This window comes from Rhea americana, unplaced genomic scaffold, assembly GCF_003343005.1.
Source record: "Rhea americana isolate MKP2758 unplaced genomic scaffold, rheAme1 scaffold_61, whole genome shotgun sequence".
Classification (NCBI taxonomy): Eukaryota; Metazoa; Chordata; class Aves; order Rheiformes; family Rheidae; genus Rhea; species Rhea americana.
Genome location: NW_028186768.1, coordinates 340,179 through 352,289, shown reverse-complemented (window position 1 = coordinate 352,289; position 12,111 = coordinate 340,179). Strand labels below are relative to the sequence as shown.

The window sequence follows — 12,111 nt, the reverse complement described above, 5'->3', positions numbered from 1 at the left end:
TATGTAAGAGAGGGGTTGTGCATGTAAAATAAGTTTCTCCCAGACAGAGTCTTTGGTTGCCAAGTTCCAGCCTAGAGCAAATTTTTACAGCTGACTTCTTAAAATAGTGAAAGACGGATTTACAATGGAAAAAATGAGACTAGCTTAAGGAACACAATCAACGGCGCTCCAGCCTGCAGATGTGCTGCTCATTGTTGCAGTAACACCTAAACCGAGAGGGTCATGTTTTGCAGGCATTCAAAGTGCGCTTACCTTTAAGCTCTGCTTTTCATGCCTTTCACATCCCGAAGTGAGGTGTTGATTTTTCACCKTTTAGTTTGTATAGAAAGTTACTGAGGGGCCTGTTTTTTTGTTGTTGTTGTTTCTTTTTTCCTAAGGTTTCCATCACTGCCCGGTTGCAAAGGGTGCTGCCCCAGGCTCTGGGATGCTGTGTGGCCAGGCAGCTCGGGGCTCCTGCCTCTTTGGCTCCTTTGGCTCCTCTGACTTCACGGGTGTAGATGTACATCCGTGGTCTAGTGTTTGCACTTGAAACAGTTCTGCAAAGTCTCTGAGTAGACAGAGTGAGCTTCAGCAGTTTTATCTAAGCTCTCTGTTTTTGAGCAGTGTTTTGTGGAGAGTCATTTCAGGCATATTTCCAAGAGCAGGAATTCAGACAATTGTGAAACCTTTCTCTTAAAAATATTACTTACCTGTAACTGGTAAATGTGTGGCCTGTTCTGAGCCCAGTGAAATCCTGGACTTTTCCACCATCTTGCCCTAAAAGTATGAAGGTGACGGAGCTCCAAGTCCCCACTTCCYCCTGCAATTTAAAGAGCTTATTATTAAATTGGAGTGGAAAATCCCTCTCAGCTTGTGAATCATAGCAAACAAACTGATTCAGGCCACGGAGAGCCGAGAGAAGAGATGGCAGGATTTTTCCATCTGGTCTGAGAACAGCTAGAGTCCTGAATCAAGGGAAGGGAGAACATCTCGAGTCTCTGTCTGGCCTTACCCTCTTTGACTGCTGGAAACAAAGTCGGCATTAGGGAGGGAAGGGGTACGGCTCCGCTGGAGCTGGCCGCTGTGCGGTGTTTGATCGCTCCTGTGACTCACTCGGAGATCTCTGTACAATACTTCGTTGAATATCTCTGACGTGGGAAGAGAAAGAGGAGAAAGGAGCGGAATCGAGATGACATGTTGAGAAATTAATGTAGCGTTTGCATGGCCAGACGAGCGCATTTCAGAACAAGTGCTGATAAATGCTTCGTGGTTGAGTAATTACCTGGCACTATCCTCGTGTTACTGGGCAGACATTTCTGATGAGGTCAGTACAGCCCTTCCTGGTCTGGCGTGCGATATCTCAGCCCGCCGCTTTCCCTGGATTGAGCAGGTTATGGGCTGGGAACTGGCATCAGGATATGCAAAGTCTGGCTCAAGGGTGGAAGAAGACAGTGAGTTAGTTTGCCCGCTTGTGTTGTCTGATACAAAGTCTCTTCAAGACGACTGTCGCTTTGGGCAGGGCAAGGTGGGTGGAAGACTGCCTTCTGCCTTTTCAGCCAGGATTTGGGCAACCTTGGAAATGATCAATGTGCACAGGTAGACTGGCAGCTGGCTGCTTCCTGCCTGTCCTCAGCCCAGAGGAGTGGTCTGGGGCTCTGCAAGGACAGTTTGGCTTCTAGGCACTTTCCTCCTCCCAACACTAAAGGATGGTAAAAGGAGAAGACAAGCACTGCCCTGGTAGGGCTAATGYTTGCCAGGCTGTCCTCCAGGGGAGGATGAGGCAGCAGATAGGTAAGGTGGGGAGCAGCAGAAGGGGACCAGGAAAACCCGACGTTGWCATTTTTGTATGCTGGGAAGGTGGCCTGAGGTAGTCACCCACCTTCTCTCAGTCCGTCATGGCCCGAGGCTGGGTAGGTTCAGAGCTGGTTCTGTCTCCCAGCCTTGCTTAGGTGCAGTGTCACCCTGAGAGCAGAGGGTAGCCGTGACCTGGTGGGTGGTGGAGCGCAGGTGGAGGCTGGCATACTGGTTTTCTCTCTCTTCCTCCCTTGCACACAGGCTCAGGACACAGCCTTTACAGCCTCAGATGCTCCACAGGCTTTCCAGGTAGAAAGAAGAATCCTGATGGTGCCTAAATCAGGGTCTGAATGACAGCTGGGGTCTGAACAACAGCTGGGGTGTGAGGCTGGATTAATCGGGCACTGCGTGGTCTGCTCAATTCTGACTTTTTGAATAGTGCAAAAATGTAGTATAATCTTAGTAGTGCACAGGGCCCCTTCTCCACAGCTGGGGTTAGAGGAATATAAGCAGTGGGCTAAAAAATATATCTTCACCTAGCAATAAAAGACAGCATCCTCTGTGGTTTAATCTGGGCAGCTGTCCTAAAAGACCACCGTGTTGCAGTACGACAGGAAATGAAGACACCGTCCCACATGCAATTAATGGCAGAACATTAATTCTTTAGGAATGTTGGGTTTCCTGGGCAGCTAAAAGAGGGAGGAGAATGTGCTCTTAAAAAAGAAAAATTGCTTGAGAACCGTTAATAACCACAAGCATTTGGGATCTCAGCTCTAAATCTCTTCTGGAAATGGGGAAAATAGCAAAAAAAAAATGCAGCCAAACATCATGCTAAGTCAGGAACGCAGCACTGACTCAGCAGCTGGCACGCTTTCCTCTGAATCATCCCCACGGCTTCCCGCAGCACCTCGGCAGAGCCTAGCGCGAGATCTCCCCCCCCTGCGCGGGGCCAGGCAGGTCTCTGCTTAGCTTGCAGGACGACGTGAACCCAGCGCATGGCCACTTGGAGAGCCACAAAAGAAAAACAATGTTCTGTTGACAGCGTGTCAAGCCCTCGAGCCCTTGCGAGGCCACGATGCGATAGATGTTTTGGATTCTCTGGCGGATGGCGTGTCTCTCGCTCCCTGGGATTTTGTTTGTAGCAGCGGTGGATTTGCTGGGGGGAGTTTGGAGGGCTGCAGCCCTCTCCCCTGCACTATACGCAGTTTGTACCAAATGGGCCTTTCTACTGCTATGCAATAAGGCTGTAATTCTGCGTGTTTCTATCCACCACTAGCAAAAAGCCCCAATTGCTGATAAACGTTAGAGGGTTATTTCAGAGCGAGAAGATCCTACGTGATGCTGAAACATACGGAGGAGCAGAGTGGGGCCGCCTGAGCTGAGAGGCAGTGGGAGCCCCGAGTAAGGCCAGAGGTGCRGGGAGGGAGGAGGAAGCATGTCGCAGGCGCCTCCCCGGGCATCCGAGTCGGAAGAGTCACCGGGCAGGAGCGCGGTCGGCCGCCCAAGTTTCCATCTGCGGAGCGCGCTGCGCAGCCAGGAGCCCCGGGTTCGAACCCTGGTGGCGGCATCCCAGACAGAGGTGCGGCGTTACTCTGGCACGCAGCGTTGTTCTAAAGGCAGATGTGTTTCGGAGCGTGTTTGCAGTCTAGACTGCTCCAGCTGCCATCTTCTGAACGAGCAGTTTGTCTTGGAGCCCAGCTCCTTTTCATAAAGGAGCAAATCTTGCCAATTTAGACAGTGGGCAGGGGAGAAAAGAGGTGGCTGGGAACACTGATAAAATACRAAGCGCCTATTTCCAGTCCTCCTTGTACCAGAAAAGGCTACGCAGGCTGACAGCATATGATAAATTCAGGAACACACAATGTGTTTGAATGTCTTTTAATGAATGAGTCATATTTAAAAAAAAATTGCACACTTTGTATAATACATGGGAARAGTTTTCGCTTCACTCACACAGTTGGGTCATAAATTTTTGCTAATTTAATCAGTACTCTCCTCAAAGGGAAATTTTGTCATAGGCAAATGATTAATCATCACAGAGCTCTGTTTGCATAAAATGAGGTTTATTTTGAGGAGCAGTAGTTGCAAGTGTCAGTGGGATAAAGATGYTGGGACTAATGTAGGGATGTATTTGTATAAATACATATACTTGACAAATCTATAAAAATAGAGAGTGATGTAATATGGGATCCCTTTATTTCTTTACACTCCTTCAGACTTCCTTCCGTGGTCTGAGCGTGTCTGAGCCTGAAGCGTCTCATGCAGAGACTGTTCCTGAAACGTCTCTCTAGAAAAGCTGTTTTCATCAAGCAGGAATACTAACATTTTACTATTTGCTTTATTGTCACAGTATTAGAAACCCAGTTCTGACAAGGTCTTTACTGTGATAGGTGTTGTACAGACCCAGAATTAATATGTGTATTGCAGAGATATGAATCTGGCTTTTCACCAACCTCCTGGTTTCTATCACAATTTTGAGGGCTTTTTCTCCTTAGCATGCTTAAAGGCATGGTGTGTCCAAATTTAAATCTGCAATGGAGGAGAGAGTACCCAAGTGCTGGATTTTTTCCCAAACCTCGAGATCTGTTTTAGGCAGTGGTTCATGCAAGGTTTCCATTCAGTTCCTCTCTGCCTCTCTGAGAAGTGCCTAGCAAGGGCAACCATCCTTGGTGTTGCTGGTATTAGAGGTAAGCAGAGGTTGATTTGTCCTTTGCGGTCACCTCTTCTCTGTATCCTAAAATACCGATGTGTTAGTCTATTTGTGGAGTTGCACTGGAACATGATGCTCTGGTAATCGTTAGCTTATTTGCTACTAGGCTGACCACTTGCCCCGGGGAAAAGGATTGCAGCACTGCTTAGCTCTCCCAGAAACTTGATTTACTAATGATTCAAAAGGAAGAGAGTCATTTCCCAAATCACCAGCACCAATCCCTGTGCCAGTGATGTTTTCCTTGAAGTCCTTCCTGGACAGGCTCAGCCTTGCCCAGGATTTGAGATCTGAAGCCACCTTAGCTCCCAGCGGTATCGCTACAGGCAGAGGAAGCAGTGTGAGGAGTGTAGAGGTGTGGGAGAGGCATAAACAAGCTAATCTCAGCAGCAAGAGGAAATGGAGAGATTTCTCTTGTCCTCAGGGTCCAATGTATTTCCCTTTCAGAAAACCTAGTTTAATTCTCTATTTGCAACTTGAAGCTCAAGAAGCTAGAAAAAAAGGTCCCCTTTGCGCCAGAAAGTTTCCCAGCAGCAGCTTAGAATAAATCCTATAATCATTTGGTGGGATCAGTCATCATTGCTAATGCTACCGTGGGAAACTGAGAAGGGTTAAACTTTCATGTGGCTGCCATTGTTTTTTTCACAGAACTGTTCAGGCTGGTTAACRGTTTTGCTGTTTGGCCTGAGAAAAGAGAGTTGTTCTTTTGCCACGTTTCTCCTTGATCTCTGATTTTGCTTCGTGTGATAACAGGGTGTGCGTTCTCCTCCATCAKTTTGCAGAAAGGAGTAGGCAAGAAGTGAGTGACTGAAGAATTGAAATGGGAATGGTGGTTTGCTGCAGTCAGCTGTGAGCTTTGCAGAGCTCTCCAGGCATCCATGCGGTGGGAGGGTAGGAGCAAGCAGCGTTTTCTTCCTCCAGCTGCCAGGAAGAGGAAACCCTCCTGTCTCTGTGAGCTCTTCCCACTACTCACAGTGGACTTCTCCAGGRATGCTCTAAAGGTTACAGTGGAAAGGTCCACACAGGCTCTATTTGATTAATTTAACTCTTCCCTACATCCCTCCATGAGAGGTGCAGATGGATGCATCTCTGAGCATAGGGACTGCCTGGGCATTACCTGCAGGTGGGTTCTGGAGACTTACTGAGTGGTTGTTCTGTTGGGAAGCATCTCTTCTCCATGCCTTGGAGCCTTACGTTTTAAGTGTGACTGTGCTCATCATCCTTAAGTAGTTGGGCCCTGATCCAGCCTTGGTTTTCTCTGGCTGCCTCTGCAGATGTACTTTTCTYGTAGTGGATATGTCAGTATTGCTCTGTCCAGTCAAAACCAGCTGTCTGATGYGGGCCGCCTCTTTGAAAACTGAGCTGGATGATCTGTAGGCATACAGGCATGAGAAGTGAGTCACTAGAACAGCACGATGCTCATCCAGTCCAAGCACGCGACCAAGCRACCAWGCAGGAAGCCAGACTGTGGCCTTCYAGTGCATCCTGTTTCATGCCTATTGCCCGTGTTCACCCAGTTACTGCAGTATCGCRAGAGTAGTCTTCCGTCTTGAATTCCCTCCGGCTTCTCTGCAGTCAYACTCTTGCCCTATGCATGGCTCCATGGAGGAGCCGCTCATCCCATAGCCATCTTGTACCTGTTCCCCTTCAGGAGAGGAAGAAAAGGTTGAAGGAAAGGTCACATCACAGATTAGACCRAAGCCAAGTGACAGGAGCGCCTGAGTTGTATACTGCTGTTTCTGTGCTCTYCCAGCCAAATGCCTTCCCCTAGCTCCATATCCCCACTCCAGTGCAGGAATTAACTCTCTCCTTATTTTTATGTTAGCTTCAGTTTATTCTTAACAGCCCACATTTTTGGAGAACRTTTGTACTCAAGTGGCCAAGTGCAATTGCAGCTGCTGTTAGCAGGAAGGTGGAAAAGGTCACCTCAAGTCTGGTACGCCAGGAATGCTCTTCTGAAGAGACGGTTGCATCTTCCCTTTTGCTGCTTCTTTTGGGGGTAAATAGAGATGGCTTTTMATGGAAAAGAGATTAAGGATTTGAATTCATCTTTGATTAACTCCATTAACCATCACTGCATCAGTTACATTGAATTCATGATTTGATAGCTATCTTCCCACCTAAAAGAGCAAAGGGATTTGTTTTTAATAAGAGCATGTATTCTGGATCTACTAGGTTTAAAAATACAATCATTTTCTTGTCATCTTTACTATAAACAGAAATTATTTCAGAAAGGCATGTTCTGATTCATTTGATGTGCTGTTAAATCAGTAGCACAGAGAGGATGACCCTAAGTGTTGCCACTTCTCCCCCTGACTATTTCCTATTTTACTAAGGTTTGGCTGGATGTCTTTAAAAAGGTCTCTCTCATATCAATTAATTTGCTCMTCTGCTGTATAGGAGTGCTGGTAACATTAGGGAGTGCTTATGCACCARTGCTATCTGTATGGTTCAGCCAGGTTTTCTCCATTTGAAATCTTATCCCAGGGATGAGATTTAGGGTAGGGATCTCCAAGAAGGTTTTTAATTACTAAATCACGCACCGGGYGACTCCTGAAAACTGCATTAGGGATGATGAACTTTTAGCTCTTCCTCCGGGCCAGTAACGCTCTGCGGTGTCCAAGCAGCTCCGCCGGGCAATGCCTCGGCCTCGCAGAGGGCTCACCCGCTCTGCGAGAGCTGCTCCGGGGAAGAGCTCCCCGGACTGCCGCACGGTCGGAGGGTTCGGGCTGCCTTCCAGGCATCCTTCCTCTGCTGCTCTCTTTCCTTGCRAGAAATGAAAACCCATCTTTTGTAACAAGCTACTAGAATATAAATCCTCTGGGAGACGCTTTAATTAACAGTTATTCTTGTCAGACGTGTTTGGCTTGAGGAAAAAAAAAAGTTTCAAGGAGTTATTAGGAGTTGCAAGTGGCTCTCTGGAAATTTGAATTCCCAGTCAGTTGAAAAAARTGAATAAATAAATGAATAAATTCAAAGGAGTTCAAACCTCATTGGTTAAGTATTTTTCCCTAACCTGTTTCAGATCAGCGCACAGCTGGGCGCCTGCTATCTCCACTTTGTTCTCACCCTCTTCCGAGAAGCCCTGCTTCTCTCACGTGTCTGAGTTGACCTCCCCTATATCATAGAGGCATACTTAAGAATTTCCAACATTGACACCAATTTTATTACGTTTTATAACACGCTGCTTTAAAATATGAAGTGCTGGGATGTGATTATGTTACAACTCGTATAGGGACCTGCACTACCRAGAACCGTGCTTCCTCAGCTGGTACATATTACAACTCAAAAAGTTCCTCCCTCGCCAAGGTGCTAACACGTTACTTCTGCTGCGTGCTAGCACGTAGCAGGAAAATCTGAAGCCGAGACGGTTGTTACCGCTGTGTTACAGCACGGGTCCAGGAAGCTGGAGGTGTGAAGCCCAGCTGCGTTCACGGGAACGTTGTCCACAGCAGGGTGATGTGAATGCTCCGTCTCTGGTCTATGGAAGTAAACGGTGCTGCAAATGTTACTGTGCGTGGCTTTTATCCCTTTACAGCGATAGTGTAAGCTGAAGGGAAATTCTGGCCTTTGTTACAACTGACCCTTCTTCCCAGGTCTTCTTCAAGCAGTTGTATTATGGGTTTCTCTGAAACATTGGCGAGAACGCCATCCTGTTGTAAAACTGTGAATAATGTTTATTTATTTATTTATTTATTTATTTATTTATTTTCCTCTGTAGGGTCCACCAGGTCTGCCGGGCTTACCAGGACCACCTGGCAAGAGAGGATCCCGAGTAAGTGGTTTAAAAATTTCTCTCCATCTCTACCTGCATCCACCTGTCCTGCTGCTGCTGTGGGGTCTTAGGGCCGTCACCGAGTATTGCTTGCTTGAAGCCCAGCTGTTGATGTTTGGCCTTCCTCCTTTCTCTCGTTCCCTTTTGAAGGGTTTTAGGAGACCACACTTGGGTAATTTGTAGCATCTCCAAGCTAAGGTTTGGTATCAGCAAAGGCTGGGGATGAATGTTTCCGAATCAATCATTCAGCCTGTCAGTGGGATGAGCTCTGTCTCTCTCACCATTCTGTCTCGGGAATCCATTTCTGGCAAACACAGAGCTGATACTGGCTTTGGATGTTTTCCCCTCTCTATTTTTCAGTCACTACAGCTTCCCAGAATTGTTTCCGTTGAGGTCTTTCACTGTCACTGTGCCTTCACTAGTGGGACTGAGGTCTGAGACCTTGGTTTGGGACCATAGGCTCATCACACAAAGATGAACTATTGCATTTCTCAAATAAAGACCTGCTGTCTGACTCATTTTCAGGCTCTACAAAAAATGCCTGAACTTCACAATGTTCTTTAAAAATTCCTGAATTTCTTCCTTCTGTGCTGAGTTCTGATGGAGATTTTTGAGCATTGGGTGCAATGCTGAGGAAATAGCTGGCACTAAGTGCTGCTGCTAGGTATGTTATATGAGAAAGGCTTTCTGCACTGGCCCAGCTGCAGAAGCAGTCTCTCAAATCAGGGCTGCACCCTGTATCTGGATACATTTAACTCTTGGCATCATTTTCATAGTAAGAAGGTGCTGTTGCACACAGTATGGTCGTGAAGCCCATCTCCTGTGCACTGAACTGCTGTGGGTTGTGGAGCAAAAGATGCAAGTGTCTGAGGCTGGAAGGAATGAAAACTTGGAACTGTGATCCAGGCAGCATCCTGGACTGGCAGCAGAGGGAGATCTGCTCACACATGCTTGGCAAAAACTCAACCCCATGTAATGTCTTTAAAGAAAAACCAAAAAGCTAAGATTTAGAAAGTTGGGTGTTTCCTAGGTGTATTTGTTACAACCCTGTGAGATCTTGCAGCAACTGATAAAGATAAATGCATCCTCTTTCTGTACCAGTAAAACCAAAAAGGTCTGCAGGACCCACTGCAGCAGGGGTATGGATATCAACAGACTCAAACACTACTTTGGGCTGTCAGCATACGGCATTAGATACACCTGAGCCGGATGCTATTTTATGGATAGGATAATGCATTCCATCTCTGGATGTTTTCTTTAGTGAAACATCAGCAGMTCAGCACAACTGGTCATAGAAATCTCATGTCTTCTGTATTATGTCTTCAAGTATCTGAGCAGCAACTACATGAGCAAATTGACTGGAACTTACCATTCCTATGAAGTCTCTAATAATGCTAGAAGTTTGCTCTTCATGCAGTTCATTTCATTCACAGCAGGAGTTTGGTGTAACTTTCTGCAGTCCTGTGATATGCAATCTAGGCTCCACGGCTGGAGATCCCTGCTGCATCTCCTGCCTGCCATGTGAATGACCAAGTTTCAGCTCTACATTCAAATTCCACTACCTACCAAAACTTGTTTTGCTAGGGAAAAAAAAAAAAGAAAAATTGTGGCAGCCATGTCATAACTCTGTGTTGTTGCCTAGCTGTGGCGTGCTCCATCCTATATTCAAGATCCCCTGAAGGACAATAAGCAATGAGGGATTTTTGAGTTCAGTCTCCAGCAGAGGTGCTGAGAATCAGCCCAGATTCCCAGTTAGCACAGCTGAGCCTGGCTTGGCGCAGACCTCTGCAAAGAGGCTGTGCTAATTTTGGGAGGGGGCAAAAGGATTGCTTTGCAAATGTCTGGCCTGGAGCCCTAGAGACAAAACTGCTCTGTGCATATGTTGTTTTGACTTTGCAACATGTTCTTAGTATTTTTTTCTCRTGGCTCTTTGGGGTTTAAGGATTTAACTGCAAGGATGAAGAGCTGCCAGAAACTAAGACAGGCTTAGGGGAATTTTTTATCTTTTGCTTTTGTTTTGCATGCTGCATGTAAAGATAAGTGAGCAACATGGTGGGGGTAAGTTCTACCTCTGCTTAACGTGATCCTCAGACAAAGCAGCTGCACAGTCCTTGCACTAGCACCAGCCTGGACCTTCTGAGAGGAGGTGAACTTTGCATGCAATGTTAGATGCTGGGGGAGGGAAAGGGTTTCTCCTTGTCACCAGYGCAGTTTGTGACCTAAAGCAGGAGACATAATTGCCCTTGTTCTAGCTTGCATAATTTCTACATTATTAATACTTGCATGCAATTACTTGGCTCACTTGAAAATCTAGCCATAGCATTTGACTCTTGACTTTCTGGAGCTGTGAAGTCCATGAAGTGGCTCTCTTGTTGATGTAGCACAGTATTTCCGCTCCTTCAATTCTGTGTTGCTGCTGTTGTACTTCCCGTTCTCCCCCCATGTTGGAAAGAGTAAAATGAAAGCTCAGATCAGCCTTTGCTTTGAGGGTGAGACTGCGGTCAGTGACAGTTTATAAGAGCTGGCTGATCTCATGATTCTGTCTCCTTGTTTCCAGCAGATAAACATCTCTAGACTTAACTTGCCTGCACAGTCTGGATGTTGCTCTTCTATGTAAGCAAATGCCCCTGGTTTGTAATAGCAAATGCCAGTTTTTGTTTGAGAAGAGTTGGGTTCAGGGCACATCTCGGCACTAAAATGCAGTCCAGTGTAGAGAAGTGAATTTGATAGTGGCAGTATTCGTGAAAATGATGTTTTCTTGATTTTTGAAAGTTGACGCTTATTTTAGGCCAATGGAATTAATTGCATACCATATCTCTCAGCATCAGAAACCTGCTGAGACAGATGAAGATGTGAAGGCAAAGATAAAAGCAAGTGTTTCATATTCTCTTTGCTCCATAAGGGACTGCAAGGGAAAGCAGTGAAAATGTTGCAACACTGATCCCTGGAAATTTTGGCTAATGACATTTTTTCAGATACTCTGCAAGCATGTGTAGAAACGACTGCGTTGGTTATGTGTCCTTTACAGGAAAGCTTTTTCTCTAGCTATATCCAGCTAGATGTTTTTCAGCTTTTGTGTTTGCGTTAAAGAATCTGAGGAATAAAGAAGAAATCTGTCCACGCTGCTTCTCCTCAGAGAAATGCACTTTGTGCGCTGGCAAGTGTCTGTGTAAGATCTGAGATGCCCCTTGAAGGGAATGGCTATTTTAGCAGCGTGAGGGTTACTCAAGCTTGCGCGATGCGAGCGCGCAGTGCCAGGCAGGCCTGGGACAGCTATTCTGCTGTGCGCGCRCAGCAACCCGAGCAGAGCAGTTCTGCTTAGGTGACGAGTACTGCGCTTCGGCGCAGAGTGGTTTTCTGCTGATGACCTTTACTTTTCTTCAAACGTGAAGGTTTAGCGGGGAGGCGGTGGCGGAGGCTGGGTTTTTGCTCGCGGGGCTGTGCGAGCAACGTCGGCAAAGCGCTCCCAGCMGAGCAATAACTCCTGCACCGCTGCAGCTTTCTCCAGCCTCACCCAGGACTCGATTAGCTTCGCTCWCAAGGCTGTCTGCGTGAGGGGCTCTTACAGCACGTCTGTGCTGATCACAAACTGTGATTGCCCGCAGCCCTCACCGGTCTGGTGAGGCCAGCGGCATACCCRAGATTTAATAACGTTTGCAGAGAAGTACGTGAGCTGTGATGCTTGCGTTTAAATGCCGCCTTCCGCGCCAGTGCTATATAAACCCTAGTTACCAGTCCACCATGCACGAAGGAGGCAGCAAGCCAACGCCTGGCAGAAGCAGCAGGAGTCCGGCCGATAGCTTTACTCGCAGAGGGGTGAGAAACCTCCCAAGGCGCTCCAGCAATGGAGGAGGCT

The 12,111-nt window shown here is 46.9% G+C and overlaps 1 protein-coding gene across 4 annotated transcripts in view; it reads left to right on the top strand.

The window, feature by feature from the left end:
* COL27A1 (collagen type XXVII alpha 1 chain) overlaps positions 1–12,111 on the top strand; it is a 165,740-nt gene that overhangs the window by 18,553 nt on the left and 135,076 nt on the right. For all 4 annotated transcript variants that reach the window (XM_085320114.1, XM_085320117.1, XM_085320115.1 and 1 more), the window contains one exon: positions 8,202–8,255. In XM_085320114.1, coding sequence (XP_085176240.1) covers positions 8,202–8,255 — 54 coding nt within the window. The remainder of the gene's footprint in view (positions 1–8,201; positions 8,256–12,111) is intronic.